The sequence below is a fragment of the Phodopus roborovskii genome, unplaced genomic scaffold (genome assembly GCF_943737965.1).
Source record: "Phodopus roborovskii unplaced genomic scaffold, PHOROB, whole genome shotgun sequence".
In the NCBI taxonomy this organism is placed as follows: domain Eukaryota; kingdom Metazoa; phylum Chordata; class Mammalia; order Rodentia; family Cricetidae; genus Phodopus; species Phodopus roborovskii.
In genome coordinates, this window is record NW_026126448.1 from 8463451 (window position 1) to 8487963 (window position 24513).

At 51.5% G+C, this 24513-nt stretch overlaps 1 protein-coding gene across 13 annotated transcripts in view; it reads right to left on the reverse strand.

Annotated features, from left to right (window-relative positions):
* Ptprf (protein tyrosine phosphatase receptor type F) overlaps positions 1-24513 on the reverse strand; it is an 83248-nt gene that overhangs the window by 18298 nt on the left and 40437 nt on the right. For 5 of the 13 annotated variants that reach the window (XM_051188614.1, XM_051188610.1, XM_051188618.1 and 2 more), the window contains 8 exons: positions 23065-23175; positions 13022-13291; positions 9497-10078; positions 9119-9255; positions 8526-8670; positions 4555-4860; positions 3811-4004; positions 1147-1173 (listed from right to left, as the gene is read on the reverse strand). In XM_051188614.1, coding sequence (XP_051044571.1) covers positions 1147-1173; positions 3811-4004; positions 4555-4860; positions 8526-8670; positions 9119-9255; positions 9497-10078; positions 13022-13291; positions 23065-23175 — 1772 coding nt within the window. The remainder of the gene's footprint in view (positions 1-1146; positions 1174-3810; positions 4005-4554; positions 4861-8525; positions 8671-9118; positions 9256-9496; positions 10079-13021; positions 13292-23064; positions 23176-24513) is intronic. The other 8 variants (XM_051188621.1, XM_051188620.1, XM_051188616.1 and 5 more) reach the window with 3 other exon arrangements.

The window sequence follows — 24513 nt, forward strand, 5'->3', positions numbered from 1 at the left end:
TGGAGCTGTACAAATCCTCACTCTGCTGGAGGCAGGACAGCCAGGTGGGATGTGGGCTGGGAGCATGCCACCCACCCCAGAAGCCCCATGCCTGGGGCAGACAGCTCATTCTCCTTTTCAGAGAAGAACAAAGGGCCACACTGTTTCTTTCACTCCATTGTGCTGTGACTGACACCTCATGAGGTCCCCCCACACACAGCAGGACAGAGCCTTGCATGCACCAAGCACCTTGCATGTCTCTTGGCACACACATGCACGGACTACAGTCCCTCTTGAATTAGCAGGTGCAAGGCCACTTATAGACACTAATACAAACACAGGAGAGACAGCACTCTTGAGCTCGCAGGGTAGAGGAGAAGGCCAAGGCACAACACTCTAAGTTAGAGGGATCCCATACATAATTCAGTGACTGTGATGTCCAATCCCTCCTGAGACCACATAGAGTGAGAGAAAGACAGGACCAGAACTCCCCATACCCAGGAACACATTCCCATTTCCACTGATGCCTGAGAAGTCAGCCATCCCATTTCTTTCTGCCCTGGTGGATCCTACCCCACACACCCATCCAGCAAAGGCATCATTTCCAGACATGGGGAGAAATACCACAGGAGACCAAGCCACGCCACACAGAGAAGAACAGGAAGGGAGGGAGGGTACCACCGTGGAATAGGAATGGGGCTTTCAGCACCAGCCCTGGTGTCCCTCCAGCTCTAAGCCTCGGTGGAGCCAACTGCAGATGCCAACAACCTTTTGCAGGGCCCTGGCTGCCCAAGCTGGAGGGTATTCCAGGACTTGGGCTCCCCAGTGCTTCTCCCAGCCTGGGCCTGAGCAGGTGATTTTTCACTCCAAGGATCAATAAGGCCTAATGATCCGGATTGGATTTAACTCCATCCCTGTCTGGCCAGAGCAGGGGCCAGGTCCTGGTCGATTGTGAACATTGGCCTCAAATTGCTGCTCGACAGGCGAGGAGTACGGATTAGAGGAAACGCCAATCACTGCTCAGCCTGACACTCATGTCTACACGCCAATTTTCTCTGGATGTGGCTGGTGCCCTGTGGATCTTGGCAACACAGGCTGGGAGAGGGGGAGTGTCCCATGAGCCCAGCCTGACCCAGTCTTGCCCGTGCTTGCACACCTGTTACTTACATAGTCCTCGGACTCCTCTGGTCTCCACTGACCCACGGGAGAGGGAAAGAAAGGGAGACAAGATGGTGAAGGATTTTGACTTGGAGAGGACCTGGCCCATGGAAGAGTGATAAGACAGCTCTGAAGTGCCCACTGAGAGCCCAGGACCACTCCCCATTCAGACACAAGTCCCTGCATCACTGAGCCCCAACTGTGTATGCCAGGCCTAACGAGGGCAGGGAGACATGGATGATGTCGGATATGAGATAGGCTTGACACTAAAGGGTATCTACATACCCTGGTGTGTCTGGAGTCCTAACCTAGTTCAGTCTTATTTATTTTCTCCACTCTCACTATCTCAGCTGAAACAACAAATTAGAGTCACCAGCCGGCGCTAAGGTGACACTCTGAGGAGTGTCACAGAACATAACTGCTGGAATTATGGCTAGAGTGGGCCACGGATCAGGCTTGCCAGCAAGATTATAAAGGCTGCTGAGTAGCCAGCTCAGAGTCTGGGCATTACCCGATAGCCACAGGGAGACCTCACACTCTTGAATTCCATTCTAAAGGTGCCTGGGGCTAAAGTAGGAAAACTACTTTCATGGCTAGCAGTGGTAAATTCTAATGCTAATGTGCCTAGGTATGTTAGGTGAGTAGGCAAATGGATTGAGGCATCCAATCCAAGGCCCTGTGGTCGAAGCTAGGCGTTGGCCAATGAATGTCAGGATCCCTTTGAGCCCTACAGCCAGACCACCCTCACACAGCTGGCCTGGCCTCTGTCCACTGGCCTGGTGCTGGAGTGGCCTGAGCCCCTGCTGTTCTGGTAAGCTATGTCACAAAGTCTTTTGATTCAGAATATGGTTAAAGCTATAGGGATTCCTCTATAGACCATGTTTACTTTGCAGAGTGAGCCGGGACTAGTTCTATTCAGGTTTACTTGAAGGGAGACCTGGGCTTTTCCAAGCAAGGCCATGGTGTAGTTATCACATGTGGTCTCTCCTATGTCAGACAGGGGGAGGGGGTTGGAGAGGGATGGGTAGGACAAGGAAGAGGCTGGAGGAGTAAGGAGAAGAGGAGAATGAAGAAAATCCACAACAGTGGGAGAAAAACCACGAGGAAGGGACAAAAGCAGGGATACCCATCACGTGTTTCCTTCTGATTCTACTGGGGCCTTGGGCTGCACAGATGGTTCTATTAGGTGGAGAAGGGCAGGCTAGAATGTCCTTGACAAGAGTAATACAAGGGACAGCTAGGCCCTGAGGCCAGGCTAGATAAGTGCTCCAGCTGGTCTCCCACTGGCCTAAAGCACGAGACCCAGTCTCAGGGGGCCCGAGGCTGCAAGGGCAAGCCTTGTCTTCAAGGGCCTCCACGGAGTCTGCTTGGGTATATTATACATAAAGGACACAAATATGGGGACACTGTCCCTGATCTTATTGCCTAACCCCCTTCAAACTGCTGGGGGTAAGCATGCAAAAAGTACATGAAGTGACTTTCCTGGAACCCCAGTGGCTGCAGCTGTGGCGCCAGACTCCTAGGATGGGAGGGGCCGGATCGAGTCATTCTCTGGATGTTTCTGGGCGGGTGTGTCTGCTGAGACTTTGTGAGGAGCCCTCAACCTGCCCCAGGAATGCAGGCTGGTGAACACACCCACTGCCCCCACCCCTGGGTCCCTCCACACAGGCAGGTTGGAAGGAGAAAGAGGGCACCCTCTAGGCAGAGAAGAATTTTGGCCGAGAGGGTGGAGTCCAGCCAAAGGCATGAAGGCTGTTTGTCTGTGGGAGCCTACCCTCAGCACAGAGTGCAGAATATGGGGTTCACACTGGGAGGGAAGGGAACCTAAGCTCTTCCCACGGGGACTTAGTGCTGGCCTGAGAATCCTCAGGACCTGGTTCTGGATAGGGAGACTCCAAGGGCAGACAAGACAGGCTTTCCCAGTCTTGATTACTCCTTTTCCAGAGTAGAGAGACTTGGCCTCCGAGCCAAGTCCCTGTCATCCACTTGCTGGCTCATTCCGGCCATATGTATGTTTGTATAACCAACCTCATAACACTTCATGTTCCTTGATGGAACAGCAAGCAAGCCAGGGGTCAGAATATCGAGGGACCTCACTGTAAGTCCAGGGGGCGAACCCCCCAAGAAGACAGAAGCTTACAACAGGAAAGGGGTGGCTGGCAGGCACAGGCTTGGAGATAAACATCGGGGCTCCATCATTCAGGTGATTATTTGCACAGCTTTGCCTCAGTCTTTCAATTGAGGCCAAAGAGGATAGAGAAGCCTTGAAGTCCCTGTCTGCCTCTGGCTGTGTGGCACAGGGGATACTGAGACCAGCACTGCCATGTACAACTGCACAGCTCAAAGCCACAACAAATGTGCTTCCTGCGAAACACAAGTCTGAGGCCAGGACAGAGTGCAAGGGGCCTGAGGGTCTTTGAACATGGGTAACTAAGACTGCTACCAGGGCGGAGAAGGTAGCAGGGCCTAGGTTGGCAACTTGAGCAATCCTAACACAAAAAAGAAGTATCCGTGGAACCTGGGCCTCACCTGACCTCAATACCTCCCTCCCTGACAGACCAAGGCAGTTCCAATATGACCATAAAATGCATAAACACCTCTGAGGGCAGGCAGGGCAGGGAGCAAGTCTGGAATCACTGTTTACCCTGCCACCCAGCACCATCAGTGACATACCTGAGCCTCAGCCAGCATGACATCCTGGATGATGGGTTGGCCTCGGGGTTCACCATTCTCCAACCTCACATAGGTGACCTGGTAGCCACGAATCTGTCCGTGCTGCTTGTTGGGGACAGGCAGCTTCCAGGAGACATGTACAGCAGTAGAGTTCAGAGGCTCAACCTCCACCTTCCGTGGTGGCCCGCTGGGCACTGGAGGCCAGGTAGAGAGGGAAGTCAGACACAGGGCAACTAAGCCTGGCTTAGGGTATATACAGTTAACTTTAGGGCTATGACTCTGCACCCACCCGCCCTGCAAAAGGCTCCAATGTTGTTTCTTTGGCTGGCTGATCTGATGAGAAACCCTTTTCCTGACTTGGGTCATCTGGCAGGGCTACTTATTAGTGGGGAAAGGAAATGTGGCGAACAGCCAGCTAGAGGTGAGGTACCATGCCTTCAACTACCCAGGCTCACACCATCTGTCACAAATGTCATCAATATTCAGCCAAAGCCCACTGACTCTACTAGTCTTCCGCACTCATCTTCCTAGTCCTGACTCTCAGATTGGGTGGGGCTGCTTCTCTTGCCATAACCCTTCAAGGTTCTTAAGATTATCTTAGAGATGGCCCAGAAGCCAGGACCTGAACATGAACTACCCTACCAACTACATCTCCCCAGAGTTTAGACCATTAAGCTTAGTTTAGGAAATGAGTCTGTCAAGTCCTTCCCACCCCTCATGACAATGCTACCCAATGCAGCCTACCGTCCTCATCGGTGCGCACCAGCACCGGGCTGCTCTCAGGGCCAGGGCCCACGTCTGTGTGTGCCCGCACCCACACCCGGTACTCCGTCCACTTCTCCAGGCCCAACAGGTCCCAGCTGGAATGCTCACGGCTGATGCCATCCACCACATGCCGCTTACGGTCCTCGCCGTCCACTGCCTCATAGGCCACGGAGTATTGGGTGATAATGCCGTTGCGGCTGTCAGCTGGCGGTGGAACCCAACTTACCCGGACCGTGGTGGAGCCCGTGCTCACACATGTCACCTTCTGGGGAGGGGCGGATGGGGCTGGGGAAGACAAATGGGGGGAAAGCAGGCAAATGGAGGGTGGGGATCACAGGCACAGTGACCAACTCACAAGGGACTGGAGACTCACCCAGCCATCCTGTGGCCCTCTAGGCATACTGCAGCTGAAACAGCCTGACTCCTGAACTAGCTTTCTACTCTTACACACACACACACACACACACACACACACACACACACCCCCCCCCCGAACTTGGAGAATATAATCCTCTTCTGGGGATAAGTGGCACAGATTACCTTAACCTGTGGCTATGTGGTCAGGGTCTCTGAACTTAGGTTCATAAAAATCTCAAGCGAGACACGAACCTAAGGAATCTGAGGTCTGGATTCCTTAGGAGTCAGAAGGCAGCAAGTGTGTACGCCCTTTCTGCCTGTGACTTTTCTAGAAACCCCCACAAATACAGGAGCTTCCTGTTACCTCAAGTTTGTACTCCATGCCTTGGTAACTTCAATAGTCCTCCATTCACTGGCAACACAGCCCAACCCTCCAGGGGTTTTTGGTTTTGCTTTCCTTGCCCAGCATGGCCTATGCTGAGCATACTACTAGTGCTGGGAATGGCTCTACCTCCAAATCTGTGGCCTTCTACCTCTCCGATACACTCACCCAGACACTAGCATTCTACTCCTCATCCCTGGGGACCACCACCCTCACAGCCTTTAACGTTTAGCTTTGACTGAAGACACACCAACCTACCTTCCTCACAGTCTAGACTCACTTCCTCATCTGTCTTTTTATGTGTGTGGTGTACGTGTATTCAACATGTGTATCTGAACCTGCACACACATATGAAGCCAGAGGATGATGTCAGGTACTCTACTCTCTCATATACTGCCTAATGCCCTTGAAACAGGGTCTCTCACTGAACCTGAAGCTAGACTGGCAGTCAAGCAAGCCCCAGAAATTCCTGTCTCAGCTCCCAACAGTGTTAGTGCTACAGGGGTGCATGTGGCCGTGCCCAACTAAATTCCTGTCTCAGCCTCCCAACAGTGTTAGTGCTACAGGGGTGCATGTGGCCGTGCCCAACTAAATTCCTGTCTCAGCCTCCCAACAGTGTTAGTGCTACAGGGGTGCATGTGGCCGTGCCCAACTTTTTGTATGGGTGATGAGAATTTGAACTCAGGTCCTCATGATTAAGCAGCAAGTTCTCTTACCACCTGAGTCATCTCCCCAGCCCCTCATTTTCCACCACTGACTGACCCATACTAGGTAATAAATAAGGCAGCACCGAGGCAAGCAGAGCGGCTGGCTACACTTCCAAGGCCTCACCTTCCTCCTCTGGGTACCTGCTGAAGGCTATTCTATCTTGCTCACTTGGCCACTTTACAGATAACACAATTAACCTGCAGTTCCCAGTCCTCCAGCTCCCTTTGCCTATGGGCACATAAGCTTTAAGCCCATCTTCCTACAATAGCTCCCATTTTCAGCTACCACCCTCCCACCATCCTGTACTCTCTCAAGAGTGGAGTCCAAGGTCAAGCTCTCTCTCACTCACTCTGCCCGCCTTTCTACCTCCAGACGTTACTAGCTGCCTCTCTCCTTCCATCCTTTCCTCCCTCTCTCTGGGTTTTTTTTTTTTTTTTTTTTTTTTCCCTCTTCTTCTTCAAGACAGGGTTTCTCTGTGTAGCCCTGACTGTCCTGGAAATAGCTCTGTAGACCAGGCTGGCCTCAAACTCAAAAGAGATCTGCCTCTGCCTCCTGAGTGCTGGGATTAGATGTGTGCCACCACCAACAGGCTGGTCCCAAATCTCAAAACTCTCTTAGATGAACTTCAAGAGTTCCCTCCTTAAAAGCAAACACCATCCTCAATGCCACAGGCCCTCCAGTTACCACAGTCCCTTACAGCTAGCTTCTTAATGACATCTAAGCATGCTGAATTACTTCCTTACCTCCCACAACCCCTCTTGGCCACCACACATCTCCAAATCCACTTTTCCACTACACCCAATTCCCTTCGGCCACACAGCAACTCAGGTCTATCTTTGTAGTCTTCCTCCTTACCCCTAGATTTCATTTCATTTCCAGGCTTCTCAGGTCTGCTTCCTCCAGCTTAGGCCCCCCCCCACCATGCTTCTACACTTGACAGACACAGCATTCTGAATCTGGGTGTCTGAAACCAGGTGTAGTAGTCACACCTGCTTCCATCCATTTCCTGTCCTAGAGGCAGTGTGCTTTTTCAGAGTCTCCTACCAGAAACAAGATATACCTCCTTGTCTCTAACCCACTGCTCCTGTTTTCAATCTATCACCAAGTCCTGGCAGACAGTATCTTAGACAACTCAAATATCCACTATTACCGCTTGAGCCAAACCTCTAAACTTTACCTAGCCCACTGAAAAGGCTTCTAAGTGATCTCATGGGCCACCTGCCCATTTTCATGGAGCAGGTAGAGCTATCTCTGTTCTTCAACCATGACTGCTAGAGCTTAGGTGGCTGCTCCGGGGACAGTGGTCCAGAGTCTCTGCCTAGGGGCCCCATGGTCCCTGTTCCTTTTACCTAGTTAGCTCCCATCAACTTAGGTGAAGTGTCACACCTCCAAGACAATTCTCTTTGCTCTCTCACCAATGGTGTTTACTGTACTGCCATGTCTCCACACTCCCATCTCACTTAACACAAATATAATTAAAAGCTCATTTGGGTAATTACAGGCACACTGTATGTCTCAGTCTACTGTAGGGGTCCAGTGGATAGAGAGTTTGTCTTCTGGCCATGCCAACAGACTGATAGCATGTTTGGTTTGGCCCCCACAAGACCACAGCTGATGCTATAGAATAGAATGAACTTATGAAACAAAGTCAGGGATCTCTGCACACACAGGCCCCATGTCATAAGGACTTGGCTGGCCCTGCCATGCTTATGGTTTCTGTTACACAATGCCACCTAGCAAGTTACACCACAGCCATCTCTTATCAAACGGGCAACCTTGAGGATAGTGACATACTGATCACTGCTGGGCCATCTAGTATCACACCAAGACACAAACACACTTCCACAATCTGTCATCTTCCTCTGGAGAGCTAGAGAATCAGACAGACATAGTCATAGGGGTCACACCCAGGACATTCAGGAGCTGCAAGCCAGGTGTTCACACAATCTCACAGTGGTTCTACTGTGTGGTCCCACAGACAGATGTGGGGACACTCATACACTCTCACACAGTCACATTCTCATGGACTTGTCCCTGAGTGCAGAGGCCTCAGAGATTACACAGTTCCCAAGGAATTGTTGTGGCTGGGTATGAGGAAGGGGATGTGGGTGATGAGATGTAGGGCTACAGGGAAGTGAGGCACCCAGGCAGGTTTGCAACAGTGGTATGATCTAGGTATGGAAGGAGGGGGATAAAGATGAGTCACAGACACAGAACTTACCTGTGTGGGGTGTAGGGGTCACAGGGTTAAGAAAGGGTCAGATGGCTGGGCAGGGAGCAGAGAAGGCAACCTCTGCCTGGACACAGACTAACAGGACACTTACCTGTCCCTTTCTTGGGGTTCAGACTCAAGAGCCCAGCCTGGAGTCCAATACTGGACTCAGCAGACCTGACCACCCACCTGCTCGAAGGGGAAGGGTGTATGTCTGTGTGTGTCCCAGCCCAAATGTGACAGGTGTGTCCCAGCCCAGATGTGACAGGTGTGGCCTAAGCAGGCACTTACTGGACTGTGCTGTACGGGCCTCTATGGTGGGAGTGAAGACGCCCACCCCCAGATCTGAGCGGGCAGCCAGCTGGAAGTGGTACACTGTGTCAGGCTTCAGGTCCTCTAGCGTGTAGGAAGAGGTGGGGTCGAAGGTCACCTTGTGCTGGAACAGCAGAGAGCACTTACTGACTGCTCAGATCTCAAAGGCCACTCAGAGGTCATTCCCTCCCTGCAAGCAGCTGGCAGAGGACCCACTACAGTTCTGTGGTAGGCCCCACCCCACACAGTCACACAAGCCTCACAAGGAATGCATGGCTTGACTCATATAGCAGCCACCTCAAAGATCACAGAGACTAGCAGGAATCTATGGCCCCTGGGGATGGTCAGGCTAGGACAACAGCACACAGGCCACAAATGCAAGAGACCGAAGGCAGACCCTAGAAATGTTGCCTCCAGCACAGGAGTGGCGCAGACTACAGAACCACACAGGCTACAAGAGCCGCAAAGGTGAGGGAGAAACCCAGGAGCTGTAACCTTCTATGTGTGCCGGTCACAGACCACGAGGACCTGGAGGATAGCTTCCTTCCACCCTTCTCAGCCTCACGGCTTACCTGCTGGCCTTCATCCTCTGCTGCCCAGTACACCAGTTCATACTTGGTGATCCGCTCCTGCGGGGGCAGCAGCCAAGAGAGCTGGATCCTGGTGTCCGACTCAGCTTCCGCCTGAAAGTCCGCAGGCTGTGCAGGCACTGCAATGCCCCCGCCCCCCCAGGCACTGTCAGCTTCATGACATCCCCCGAGGGCCCAGTAAGAGGGCACCAAGCTCTCACTTCTCCGTCCTGTGCCCCCCGTGCCCACACATCTGTAGAGCATGGTATCCTTGCCCTCCCCAAGCTCCAAATTTCACAGCCTGAATTAAACAGGAATGCCCCTTCCCAAGCCTTTGCTGTCAGCTGTCTGGCCAGAACCAGAACGAACACCCCCACCTACCTCCTTGCTGTGTCTTGACCTGGATGGTAGGGCTGGGTGGGCCATCGCCCACAGCAGTGAAGGCAAGAACGCGAAGGCTGTAGGTGATGCCAGGTAGCAGGCTGCCCACAGTGGTAAGGAGTCCTGCATCAGTGTTATGCTTGTGCCAGGCGCTCAAGGGGCGCCGAGAGTCTGGAGTGTAGTAGACGCGGTATCCCCGTACCAGACCATTGGGGTCTTCAGGTGGCTCCCACTGCACCAGCATGGTGCTGGCGCTCAGCATTCGGGCCTGCACACGGCGAGGAGGGCTGGAGGGTGCCTGCTCGCCTGTGCGTGCTCGCACCGCTTCACTGGGTGGTCCTCGCCCGATGCTGTTAACAGCCAACACACGGAAGGCGTACTCTGAAAAAGGGCTGAGGCCACCAATGCTGTATCGGGTGGTGGCTACACCATCCACTTCCTGGAAGGGGCCCTCTGTGCCAGCTGCACGGTACTGGATACCATAGTAGGACACAGGCTCTGCATTTCCAGAGTCCCATGTCAGGGTGACACTAGTGGCCGTTGTCTCTGTCACCACAAGATCAATCGGAGGCTTTGGGAGAGCTGAGGAGAAAAAGTTGTTAGGTTACAACTCTGAAAACAGGTCCAACGTATCATCCAAACACAGAGTATAGCCACCTGAGCATGGTTGACACCCATAATCTACCTTGGAAAAGGGCTTGAAAAGTTTATGGTAACTTTGTTTTTGTTTTTGGTTTTTTGAGACAGGGTTTCTCCATGTAACAGCTGTCCTGGAACTAGCTCTATAGACCAGGCTGGCCTCGAACTCACAGGGATCGACCTGCCTCTGCCTCCCAAGTGCTGAAATTAAAGGTGTGCACCACTACTGCCTGAACTTATGGCTACTTGAGACACTACAGCCAGGTCTGTTGGTGGTCTCAGGAGCATGAGCCCTTTAGTATGTAACACACTGCTCTCGGGGCCCCCTATACACATTGGCACACATGATTCACCTAAAAAACAGGCCTGGTCCTATGGTCCCACATAGTCCACACACCAATATTAGGTAGAGAGACCCGCTTGCTACTCACTTACACTCACTTATACCAAGTATGTGTAACGGGGTGTGTGTGTGTGTGTGTGTGTGTGTAACGGGGTGTGTTGTGTGTGTGTGTAGTCCACACACCAATATTAGGTAGAGAGACCTGCTTGCTACTCACCTACATTCACTTATACCAAGTATGTGTAACGGTGTGTGTGTGTGTGTGTGTGTGTGTGTAGTATCTCCCAAGGAACTGACCTTACTTGGCTCAAAGTTAAGGTGGCAAAATCACAGGCCATGATTGCTCCATGAAGAATGAGCACTAAGTACCAGGCACCATTTTGGTGCCACACTGCCTTGTGGTCACATCCCTACATCCCTGCTCTCTGGAATTTATACTCTGGGGAAATGATCAACAAATGAGTTGATGGTAATTGTGTACAAGGACAGCAGGAAAAACAAAAAAAACATGGCCTCTCCTCAGATGGGTGAATAGGAAAAGTCTCCTAGTGCTGAAGTTTGAAGGGAGAGGATGAGCCACTGACTATTACAGGGAGCCTGCAAGGGGACTACAACAGCATGTGTACTCGGAGTGGGAGGCCAGCTGCTGCTCCTGGGTGACGCTCAGAGCAATGCGAGCCCCTGAAAACTACCTTTTGCTTTTATAAAAGGAAAGAGCATAAGGTCAGCAGTGTAGTTCTCAGTGAGGTGCTTATTTAGCATGTGTGAGGCCCCAGCTTCCATCCCAAGTTATCCAGGACCCAAGCAGAATCAGGTGGAGTAATGCAATCCTGGCTGACATACTTTTTTGCTTTTGGCAATACTAGGGATTCAATCCAGGGTTTTACACATGGTAAAGGCTCTACTGACTGAGCTGTGTCCTCAGTTCTTAGTCTGTATCTTAAAAAGACCACCCAAGTTAAGGGCATTGGCACACACCTTTAATCCCAGCACTTGGGAGGCAGAAGCAGGAGGATCTCTGTGAGTTCAGAACATACATGATCTACAATAAATAGTAAGTTCTCCTGAACAACAAAATTGTCTCTAACCCCACCACCTACCCCCCAAGGGGGGAAAAAAAAAGAGAAAATAAGGATGCGTCAAAACCAGACAAGAATAGAAGCAGGGAGACCATGGTAGAGTCTGTTACATAAATACTAAATATATGGTGGGCATGGTGGGGCATGCCTTTAATCACAGCACTCTAGAGGCAGAGGTAGGAGATCACTAGTTTGAGGCCAGCCTGGTCTACATAGTGAATTCCAGCAGCCAGAGCTACATAATGCGATACTTTCTCAGATAGACAGACAGACAGACAGACAGACACTAGACACATGTTGGGCTGGAGAGATGGCTCAGTGGTTCAAAGTATTTGCTGCTCTTACCAAGGGTCAGGATTCAATTCCTAGCACCTAGTTCACAATTAGTATGAGTTCTGTCTTAATAATAAAACCAGGAGTCAAATATTGGGGTAAATGCTGAAAGGTCAGAAAAGTAAAGGAGCCAGCCACAAGAAAGACCTTTTACCTCTACCGAATCCTAAGACCAAAGGGACAATCCTGTCCCTACAAATCCTCAGACTGAATGCAAGGAGCTCCTGTCTCCTCCCACCTTATATTCCTCTCTCCACCCAGCCATATCACTCTTGTCTCTACCTCCCTAGTGCTAGGATTAAAAGCATGTGACTCCCAAATTAAAGGTGTGAGCCACCACCTCCTGGCACTGGTTCTCTTTAGACTGGATCAATCTCATGTAGCCCAGGGTGGCCTTGAACTCACAGAGGCCAATCAGCCTGTTTGTGTCTCCTGAGTGCTGGGATTAAGGGTGTGTGCCTCCACTGCCTGGTCTCTGTGGCTAACAGAAAGCTGTGCTGAGCTCAGCACTCTGAGCCTCAGGCAAGCTTTATTTGTTATAGCATGAACAAAATATCACCACACATAACCATCCATAAACCCCACTTCCAGATGATCTGATGTTCTCCCCGGCCTTCATAGGCACCAAGCACAAACATACACACATGCAGGCAAAATAATCCTTAGAAATTAATTTTTCAAAATTATAAACATTAATGTAGTATGTGCCTGTGCCCTGAGGCCAGGACAGAGAAACCCTACTGCTACCTTGGCTACCAATACACCCTTCTCACTGGGAGGGAGGCTGTTCAATTCAAGGGTTTGCTGCTAAGTAGTAGTTGCAAGCTGTGAGTTCAGACCACCAAAGTCAAGACTCAGCTTTGTCATTTGCCTGATTGTAACACAGGAATAACAAAAGCATCTGACCCACATCTGTCCTAAAAAGCAAAATCAACTTTTACTGGCAGGATGCCTGCCAACTGGGAATACCAGCTAGCTACTCCCAGTAGCTACCCACTTTCTATCCAAGGACCTGCCCAGAGCTGGGCACCTTAAAAGAGACAATCCTTCAACCCTGCCTGTGCCAGCTCCTGATCACCTGCCACTAAAGCCCACAGTCAGAGGACATCAGCTGGCACCCTGTACACTTACCTTTTACTGTGACCTGGGCTGTGGCTTCTATCATGCCTAATGAAGAAATGGCCACACAGGTATAGTTGGCAGATCGCATGACATTGCTGAGCTCCAGCACATTGCGGCCAACCGGCATCTCGTCTTCTTTGGTTAACTCTTCGGCACCCATCATCCACTTCACATACGGCATGGGTGCACCCACTGCCACACACGTCAGATTCACACTGCCACCTGGCATCACCTCCTGGCTGCTGGGAGGGATGGAGAAACGAGGAGCCACGCGACGCACTGTGGGAGGAGGGAGAGAAACACTCACAGGCTGGGCAGGACACAAGGGTGGACAGAAGGGCAGGGGCCCCTCATCCAGGAAGACTCTCTTGTCAAAGCCGAGCCCATGCTCAGAGACAGGAGGAGTGGCGTCCCTGGGGCCTTGCTCAACAATCCCCAACAAACTTTGGGACTAGAAGTGGCCCCTGCACTCAGGGACCATCTGGAACACCTCTTAGTGAGAACTTGCAACCAAGCTCTCCATCTTGCCACCTGGGACACTCAGCCAAGGTCACACAGGACTTAGTGCAAGAGCCGGGCCTGGTTAGAGCCACAGTCCAGGTGGTCCTCCAGTAACCACCCTTGCTTTCTCCTGACTCCCCTCCTCCTGTGTCTCCCAGAGGGACCAGATGGGGCACTGATGGAAGAAACCCAGGTCCTCAGAGCATGGCTGGGGCAGGGCAAAGGATCATCTGGGAGTAGCATGGCCACCTTTGCTGGAGCCGAGGTCTCCACCTCCAGGCCATGGCTCCAGGAGAGAAGAGGAATGGCACAACCGCCTGCTGGGCCTCAGCTGTGCTTAAGGTCAGCCTGGGACCCACAACATGGATTGCCTCTTAGGAGGGCTAGTAGAGGGAACAAGGGGTCGGGCGGGCCAGGGACGTGGTCCGCGGGCAGGATGGGCATGATGATGGCAATAACATGATGAGGGCGCCGAACAGACGGCTTTCTGCGCCAGTGAGCAAAAGTCTCGAGGAGGAGGGTGGCTGTGCCTGGCCACGACCCCCGGCCTTGGACTCCCCTGGCCAGAAGCTGTCCTGAGCTTCTCAGTCCAGGGCACAGCCTGGAATCAACCCCTCAAGGTACAAGCTTGGCACAGACACTCAGAGCATGCGGAGGGGTAAGGTGGACAAGACCTAGCCACAAATAGGCATGCTTGGCATGCAGACAGGCCATGCAGCTGCTGGCAGAGGCTTCTATGTATCCTACGTGGTCTCCGTACACAAGGGGCCAGAGAGGACAGGCAGCAAGCCTAAGTGACCCAAGGGCACACTATGAGAGCACTAGTCTCTGAGGACTCTTGTTGGGGAGTTTAGACATGCAGAGGACCCGTGGTACTAACGTACGAAGCATTTCACATGGCCCCAGATCACAGAAGCAGGGCTAGAAGCACGAAAGACCACCAGGTTCAACCTCACCTCATTTCACAGCAGTCAAAGTGAAGCTCAGAGCTGAGACATTTAGTAAAAATCACCAGGTTGTAGTAAGGCTCTGCCTAAGACATCTTTCAAAATCAACTTCCCTTCAAATACACAGGTAAACGCCACTACTAACACGTAAACTACCATCATTCCTTCTGACCCCTCGTCTCGTGGGCCTCTACCTCTCACTGCACTCCGCTCCTATGCTGCCCACAGACAACGGGCATTCTCTTGATGAACAAGTTCCTGCATGCTTCCTGATGTTCCGTGGCCAGCCTCTAAGACCTTGCATAGAACCTGATTCCACACCCCTCTAAGGCTGTTTCACTAAGTCCTGCAGGCGGAATCACAAAACCAGCAGCCCCAAGTGAGTCCCAGTGAAGGGCTCGTAGACCCATGAATACCCAGACTCACATCAGCTATTCCTGCACATCAGATGTACAGAGCTCTGTCTTTGTGAGGAAGCAGCATTCTCATCCTTCCCTTCCCTCCCTCCCTCGTTTTTAAAAGAGTACTAGGGGTTGAACTCAGGGACTCATACATGCTAGGTTTTGTACTCTACCATTGAGCAACACTTCCAATCCCATCTTCATTTTCTCTAGGGGAGCCCCCTCCCTCCCTCCCTCCCTCCCTCCCTCCCTCCCTCCCTCCCTCCCTCCCTCCCTCCCTCCCCATTCTTGGCACATGGAGTGTGTGATCCAGATCTGGGTAACGAGAAACAACCTTTGGACCAGAAACAACCTTTGGATGTTTGCACAATCAGTGGGAGCAGTAACACAGTCTACAGGGGTAGCTGAGCTCAGGCTGGAACCTTTCCCAGTGCATGGGAGGACCTGCTCCAGTATAAAGATAAGAACGGTAGAGCAACAGTAAGAGGTAATGACAAACAATGGCCTGATCATACCATCTAGCGGCCTGGCTCGCCCTGCCCAACATCTAATCTACTTCTACACTTCGAAGTTTTATAACCTAAGGGACTCTTTGCTTTGTTTATATTAGTTCGTTTCGCTTGTATTTGCTTACCTAAGTGGGTTTCTATCATCAGCCTCTTCAAATTACTTATTTTTTTGGTTTCTTAAGACAGTATTTCTCTGTGCAGTCCTGACTGTTGTGGAACTGGATCTGTATACCAGGCTTATCTCAAACTCAGAGATCAGCCTGCTTCTGCCTCCAGAATGCTGGGATTAATGGTGTGTGCCAACACTGCCCAGCAAAAAACTTTTTATTTATTTACATTTATTTTATTATTATTCTATGTACATAAATGTTTTGCACCACCTGCATGGCTGATGCTCAACAAGATGGTAAGTTTCCATGTAAATACTGGGAATCGAACCTGGGCCTTTTGCAAAAACAAGTGCTCTTAACCACCAAGCCAACTCTCCAGTCCTAAACATATTCTATTTCTTTTTAATTTGTGAGTTCAACCCCTAATACAGTACTGCACAAGTATTTGTGCACCACATGTATGCTGGAGACTAAAGAGGCCAGAAGAGAGTTTTAGAGCCTCTACAATCAGAGTTACAGATGGTTGTAAGCTACCTTGTGGGTGCTGGGAACTGAACCTGGACCTCTTCCAGAACAAGCGTTCTTAGCCCCTGAGCCATTTCTCTAGCTCCCTTTATCTCATGACTTAATGTCAGGAGGCCACATGGCTGATGACAAGGTATCACAGATACAGCAGTTTCTATGGCAAGGAAGAGGCATGTCCTAGGGACATGGCTGCCAAGTGTCCCATGGCAACAGACTGCCCTTCAAGAACTCTCAACTGGCACAAGGTGAGGCACAGACAGTTTTTGCCAGCCTGGGGCTTCGGCACTCCCTGGGCTTCAGAACAGGTCCAATAGGTGGGTGCTACAAGATGAGGAATTGGTACATAGGACTGGGTGTAAACCAGGTCCAGGCCTGCTAAGGGATGGAGTTTAGAAGACAGGAGTTACCATCTCCTCTCCACTGAAGGGCATGTAGTCAGGTATAGGAGAAGCCACATTCTTTTTTTCTTTTTTGGATACAGGGTGTATATAACCCTGATTGTCCTAAAGCTCAATATAGACCAGGATGGCTTTGAATAAAGAAAAAAAGATCCATCTGCCTCTGCCTTCTGAATCCTGAGATTAAAGGCATGCACCACCATGCCCAGTGGGAAGTATAGAGTTCCAATGCCATCGTTTTTCAATTATAGGTGTGGCAGAGTCAACACTGACATGGGAAATGCATGTCTGCCTTTATATGGACAGTAAGGTTAGGCCTCTGTGATAAAACTTTACATCTTTGAAAGCCATGGTTGACAAAACTAAAGGAGACCCCAGGGGGCTATGGGAAGAGCTATAGGGCTGGGAATCTGGCTCTGGTTAATGGTGGAACCTAAGATAAGAAGGGGCCACTGGGTGTTAGGACTAGGAGGTTCTGCTGCAGGAAACAGATCCTTGATCAATAAATTTCAGGCCCACACCAAAACATGTCCAAACTTACTCCAGATGGTCCCTGGTGGACAGTATTTTCGGACACAGCAGAGACCTCATGGATTAGCCTCAAGAGCCAGGCCAGTGCCCTAGCCACTCCTGTGAAAGTCTCCAAACCTAGCCACTGTCAGAAAACCCAGGCCCTGTGGGAGCTGATACTATAAATGGTTTTTATTTTCCTCCAAGATTCAGGTGTGACTCTGGGGACTTCAGAGAAGTAGCCAGGGTTTTCCCCAGCACCAGGGTAAAGGGAGGCAACCAGAGGTCCCAGGTGTACCACTGATGCCTTCACTAGGTTCCAGTCATGTGCAGACTCCTGGAAGGCAGTTTCCACCACACAGGCGGGTCAGCACATCTGCAGAGAATAGTGTGGGGGTAAGGGGCAAGAGAGTGTCTTGAATACTAATGCGGCCCTGTGTCGAGACTGCCTGAACAGCTACCCCCGTGCCAACAGCTGGAAGTCACTGAAGCCTCAGCACAGCATCTCCACCATCTTCCCCCTGATGCCAGAAGCACAAGGCCTCCAAGGGGAATGGGACTCACCCTGGACTTCGTCTATTGACAGAAGCAACAGCAGGGAAGGAAAAACTAGAGCTGGGAAAAATGCTCTTAGGGTCTACTCTCAGGCGCCAACAATGCCGGTCTATTACCGTTCTCTGTGCATCCTTAGTGCTGACATTTTATAGACAATTTCCAAAACAGGGCCCTGCCATTTCTGGATTATATTTCAGCTGTAACTTTTAAGTCTAATTATTTGCGCTGACAACCCCCTATAATAGGGCGGTGCGGCGCCCAGAGGCATCAGCATTCAGTGGAGTGACAGCCTAATCGCAGGGGGAGGCAGCCCCGCAATCTGCATTCACTTGCGGAAATTTCTCTGATGAAAATAACACAACATTAAGGAGGGGATAAGGGGCAGGATCCACTGTATCAAGATAAAATAACTCTTTAATAAATAACCTTGTGGCTGCCGCAGAGCAGTAATTAAATGCTGGCACACCCGGCACACAGTTTTAAGTAAAGCTAGAAAAATGTAAGATGCAATTATCAGCACCAAACAAATTACCAGTCCGGCAAATCCCCCCGGAATATTTAGAAACTCATTTCTCCTTCCCGTTAAATATTTGTGTATGTGCTTATTTTTGGTGGGACCACAGGGTGGGTGGAGGAAGGAATAAAGGACGCAGAGGGTAGGTGATGGGGTGTGTGGGGAGTGGCTGCAGACCAGGCTGTCTGCTGACTGTTTTCTGAACACCCTGGCAGATCCGCCCGGTCAGCAAAATGGTGTAACAGAAATGCCCCAGAGCTCTGGAGTGCATAGGGATGGAGGCTTATGCTGATATCTGAGCCCAGGCTGCAGCCCTCTTCCTGACTGGCCTTGTCCTCCTGGAGTTAACTCAAAACCACACATCAAGATGCAGAGGGCACCTAGTAGCTTGGGTCTGTCCTATGTTTCTTCTTTAGACACCCAAAGCCCAGTGAACAGGAGAGCTACTCTGACACTTTAGATCACAGGATATGTAAAGGACCACTAGCCCCTTGCTGGCCCAGTACTGGGGAATAGAGGCCTAGCTCCAAGGATACTGCTCTGGGAGGGGATCCAGGGAGTTTCCAGAAGCCCTGCCCAACCTATGGCTGAGCTGGACTGCCCCAGCAAATTTCAGTTGACAATTGAGTAACCCCAGGAATAAGCAACATTTATCTGAATGTCCAGTGCCACTGTCCAGCACGGGCCTGAGGGCTGTTAGCTGGCTAGCAAGCCATACACACTCTACTCTCAGAGAAGAACAGAGGCTGGTTGGGAAGCTCAGGCAGGGAAGCTGGTTAGGACCTGGCAGGGGACAAGAAAGATACAGTGATGGAACACTTGCTCAGAGTGCTAAAGTGATGCCACTTGCCTTCTATTTCAGGCACCACTGTCTTTGCAGGGCTGTGTCTACTGCACGACCTCAAGGGACAACTCACTCTAAATTAGCTTCTTCCTATTATCTCCTGTAGTTCTGGCTTCTCTCAGGCAAACATGGCCTACATAATGGTGGGGAGATGGTAGAAACTTCTCCAACCCCTTATACATGTCAAGCACTTTAGTCCTTATACTGTCTCTGACCATAGCACAACAATCATTCTTGAACTCTACCTGGAACAGACAGCTAGCCTGGCCTGGGTGCAAAGGTTGGGTACAGTTTTGTGCCATGCACCATGCATGTGTGGCCACTCCAGCAGCAGAGCCGGCTAAGGGCACATGCAGACACACAGAGTGCATCAGGGACTCAAGCAGCAGAAGCATGCAGGGCAGAAGGCCTGCCCACCCATCCCTGGTCCTGCCTGCCAGCCAGCCCAAACAGTAATGAGCAGAGGCCAACTGGCGGGCAGGCACAGCTGGACCAAGCCTGAGGGAGTTGACCAAGCCCGCTGGTCCCAACTGACGGGCACGGTCGGTGGGCGAACTGTAGATGGATAAGAAGTGAAAAAGACCAACCTTCTCGCTGATCTGAGAGATGAGAGTTTGGGTTGATGGCAGAGTGCGATGAGGATGAGGAGGGAATAAAAAAAAAGACAAGGAGAAACACAGAGAGAGTAAAAACAGGCCAACCTTCATCTGCCCACACAGCACAGAGACAAGACGAGACTCCTGTGCCCCTCGCGCACACACACGTGCACACAGGTGCACACGGACCACGCCGCTCACAAAAGACTCAGGACTTATGGAGGGACACAGTGGACAGGGCTAGGGCCCACCAGCAGGTGCCAGGCATGAGGAGGGCAGAACTGATGGGGCAGTAGTGGGGCATGGGCCAGTCCCATACCTCACACACCCTCACAGCTCAGACAGACCTAGTAAACTGGGCTCTGAGGTCAGGGCCCACCCAGCTCACAAACCCCCCCAAGGCACACAAGCCACTACAATCCCACCACCGTGAGGAAGCCCCATGCTGCACAACGCCAGTGTGAGGAGCACATCTGGATGCCTGTGGGAAGAAAGACTAGGCGGCAACACTCTCATTTCAGACAGCAGTGGCTCAGGTGCCAGGTCCCTGAAGAGAATGAGGAGGATGGCAGTCCTGGTATAGGTAGGCCAGACTCTGCCAAGGGCAGGGTTCTGCCTTGGCCCAGGAAGCTGTATGCCTGAGAGCTGGAGGGGAGATGCGCCGCGGATAGAAGGAGAAAATGAGTCACTCAGGGAGGGAGTCAGATGGTGATGGAGAAAGAGGCTGGTCCATCCAGCGTGCCTGGGCCTGCTAGACTGTGGGTGGAACTGCAGGCAACTGTGAACAAAGTCAGATGTAAATGCACGATGTGTGTCTCCCAGCGTTATCCCAACAGAAACCCAGACAGCTGACTCTCATGTGTTTCCTGTGCACCTGGCAGCATGCTGGCAGCTTTATATGCATTGCTCCTTTGGTGGTAGCAGCCCTAGGGCCTCAGAGACAAAGGGAGAACCCTGACAGTTTGGGGGACAGAGAAAGTATGGGGGGAGGCTAAGTCTGAGAGGATGAGTGGAAAGATATAGAAGAACAAGTTAAAGATGGAGCAGAAGCCCTTTGGAGGCAGCAATCCCTAGCAGAGGGCCTCTACAGAGACAAACTGCCTCTGGGTGCCAGTGTCTGAAGAACTGGGGCTTTTTAGGCTCATTTGACTAAGAGGTGCTACTGCTACCTGGCTGGTTAGGGTTGCTTCTAAAAAATCCTACTGTGCAGAGAATAGCCCTCAACAGAGATGTATCTAGTCTAAAATGTCAACAATGCCAAAGTTAAGAAAACCCTAAATCCACACTGGCACAAATCAGGAGGCCCAGACCCTGACAGACTTGGAGACGTCTATCTCTGGGTTTTAACAGGGACCACTATGGAAGGAAGTCTTGAAGCCACTATGTTGGCAGACAAAAGGTCAGCAGATAGGCACTAGGGTGGGGGGAGAGTTTTTCCATGCCTATCCACCCACATGCAGAGTTCCAAATACAGAGCTGGTGGCTAACATAACATAGGTTGTCCTAGAGCACTCTTCAGGGCAGATGAGGCTTTCTTAGGCATAAAAAGAAAACTGGAACCACTATGGAGCAAGGGTCTCAAGGATCAGAGGTTTTCTTATGTACATAAATTCTAGACCCAAAGGACTGACTGGCATGGATTCAGAAGGGTTCTAGATATAAGGGAGGGTGGCACGGCGGCAAGGGGTGGCAGCAGAAGCCTCGTTGGCTGTGCTAGATTCTAGACAGGAAGGGCTGAGGGTAAAGGAACCCCTATATTCCCCCACCTCCCAAAGCTCTTTCAAGTGGGAGTTTATCCCAAGAGATGGGATAAGGCAAAATCCAGCTATTGTCATGTCCAAGTCGATTATGTGTGGACATGGGAACTCTGGAGGTAGGGACGCTCCGAGGAGTTAAGATCGGGTCAGTGCCCTAGCGGCCACCTCCGCCTAATTCCAGAGATAATCACCACCTGCCACTAGGGCCACAGCCAGCCTGACAGTGTGAGCTGAATGGATGTAGTGCCTAGCTAAGATGCCCATGTCATCCTTTTTGAATCTGGGTGGCCTCTTCCTACTTTGGTACTGCCTTCAGCTCCTCTATCCTAGCAAATGGCCATAAAACAATGCTTAAACACCCGAAGTCTCCTCTCCCTGGTGTAGCCACATGCAGACACGGGCTGCCTCAATGAAGCCAGGGAATGCACACAGTGTGGCGGATGAGAGAAGAGGCTGGTCGTTGTGAAGAGTTATTTCAGTTGCTAACCTCCTAGAGGAACTTGCCAGATCCCTGTGCCTTTGTTAGAAACTTAGCCTGGGGTGAAGGCTGTGCTTCTTATGTGTCTATTCTCTCAGCCTTCAGGAAGTGTTTGGGCCCCTGGCCTCTGTCCTGATGGTATCCCTAAAGACAGGCAGTGGGTCATCTAAACTGAACTGGCTTACAGGACACCTAACAACAAGGGCACCCAACTTCCATGAAGGATTATTAGTTCAAAACAAAAGCTCCTCTGCCTATACTGGACCATTCACCTAACTGGCTGACACCCATGACCTCTCCAGAACCAACGTATAGCCTTGGGGCACAACAGGCCCTCAGGAAGTAGCTAGCAGCTTGCTTCTCTCTGCCTCGAGTAAGCAAGTCTACCAAACTGCTCTGAGAGTAAGGTGGGTCAGCGCCATCACTCAGGCTCCATGAGCAGACCATCCTCAAAAAACTGAGGGACAGAATCACTGTTACAGGGAAGCTGGGTCTCCCCATTGATGCCCAAAGAGGGGCAACTTAACTTTTAATGACTTCCATTTGTGCAGGAGGATTAGATGCAGGTGCAGTATGGGCAGAGGGTTTCCATGGCCTTGTCCAGGAACCATGTTCTCTAGACTATCCCATGTGTTTGTTCTCAGAGAGGGCCAGGGTTGTCAGCTTTGATTCCCTTGGGCTATGGACAGAGGCTGGGCACACCAAAATAATCCCCAGACCCTTCAGATGTAGACCCACTGTACACAGCACACAGCCCATTCAGTCCCAACTAGGACTGCCCAAGGTAATATACCCATAGGTGTTCACAGCTACCTCAGCCTTACCCCCAACATGAGGAGCAGGGCTGGTGACAGAACACAGCAGGCTCCTCCAGGAAGGCCACCTGGTCATTACTGAGGCCTGTGGGATCCAAAGAACCAGGGTCCAGGTGCCCACCCAGCTGGGGATAGGCAGGAAAGTCAGGTCAGGCATGCATATTCACATGCAAATACATGTGTCTATGTGCCCTTCCCAGGAAAAACAAACACACACACACACACTCACTCACTCACTCACACACACACAGCAAAGTCTGCTTGTAAGACTCCAGACTCCCATAGGGCTCCCGGCCCAGGCAGCAAGGACCTATAAGAGATACAAATGCTCCCTGGAGGGTGGGGGTGGAGGTGGGGGTGAGTGTCTGCTTCCCCAGGGGCCTAAAGGGAAAGAAGGTAAGTAGTGGCAGCTGCTAGTAGACTGCCTAGTGGGAGCTACAGAGATGGCGGCTGCTAGCACTGCTGAAGAAAAAGATGGAAAGGAAAGGCTTGTAGAGTTCCTCCAGTGTCTGCACCAAGGTCTCCAGGCAGCACGCCTGGCAGCTCAAGTTTGGCTCCAAGGTGACAGAGCCAGGTGTGGCCAAGTTCTTACCTCGCACATACAGGTTCGCAGGGGCCGAGTAGCGTGTGCCTGCCGAGTTGGTTGCCACACACTCGTACTTGCCTTGGTCAGACTCCTCGCTGCTCTCGATCTGCAAGGCACCTGTGGGGACACAGAAGAGGAGATCAGCCATGGTCCACATTGAGTGTGGCCTGGAACATGGAGGCCCTGATAACATGTATGGCCCCGTTGCTGTGGCTCACCTGGGCTGTAGCCTAGAGCTTCTGGGAAGCTCTTTCTGATAAGCCAGGTCCCTCTAAGCAAGAATCAAGAACTTGTTCTTTGCAGCAAGATGTCCTTACTATGGGCCAGTCCCTGAGGAGCTGTCATCCCCAGAGTCCTAAGGCCTGTTCACCAATATTCATGCTTATCAGTTCTCTTGTCCCAAAGCCTGTAAACCCACAGGCCTAGAAATTCCTAAACAAGCAATGTCCTTGTCTGCAAGAGCCTGAGTAAGACACTATCACCTACTTGGAAGGGGCTTGCCTTGGGACTTAGTATCCAGCAGCCTCAGCCCCACACTCCCACTATCTCCTCCCATTCTACCCCCACCCTGCTAGCCCCACCCATTCCGGCCACTTTCCTCAGTTTGGTCCTGCTAAAGTGCTTCGACCCACCAAGCCTTCTGCATAATTCAGAAGGCTAATGGAGTCTATAGCTCCCACTCGGGCCAGAGCCTTAAGGGGCTACTCTGGCTGCAGACGGACAGACAGGAGCCAAGGCCGGGGGTGTGGGTAGCTGAAAAGACCCTCTGCAAGGATGTATGAAACTTGTTTTTGGGACCTGTCCTGCCAGGTCAAGTGAGTGAACCCCAAGGTGAAGTATCATATGCATTTATCTGCCCCTCCACCCAGCAATAGACACTTGAAAACTGCTAACGAAAGCATCCTGGGCAAGCTATCTACGACAGAGAAACTCACAGGGCAAAGCACCACGCCCCTCCCTGGAACAATTTGACAGACAATTACACCCACACAGGACAGTCCAACGGACAGCTAATAACCCCCACAGGACACAGTCTGACAGAAAACCACCTCCTGCATGAACAGCTGGAATAGCTCTAAGGGCTTCTTACTCCACCCGACCGACAATCACGCCCACACAGGACAGACAGAACCTGTCAGGCCCCACCTAACTGGACTGGACAGGAACCCCAGAGGGAATTCCAAGCTGTGTTTGCACAGCCCAGACCTAGGGGTAGATGCTATGGGTCCAAGCTACAGCTCCTTCAAAGCCTGCTCTTTGTCTTTCAACCATCACCACCCAGGGCGGCAGGAAGGTCTATGCACACCAGCAGGCTGAGGGCTGTAGGTAGAGCAGGAGGGGATGCTACCAACACACAAGGGAAAAGGGTTGGCTTCTCTCCATGGCCTTGACTTCAGCCTCCCCACAGGCATCAGAGTATCAGAGCACAAGCCAAATACCCCACAACTGCAAGGA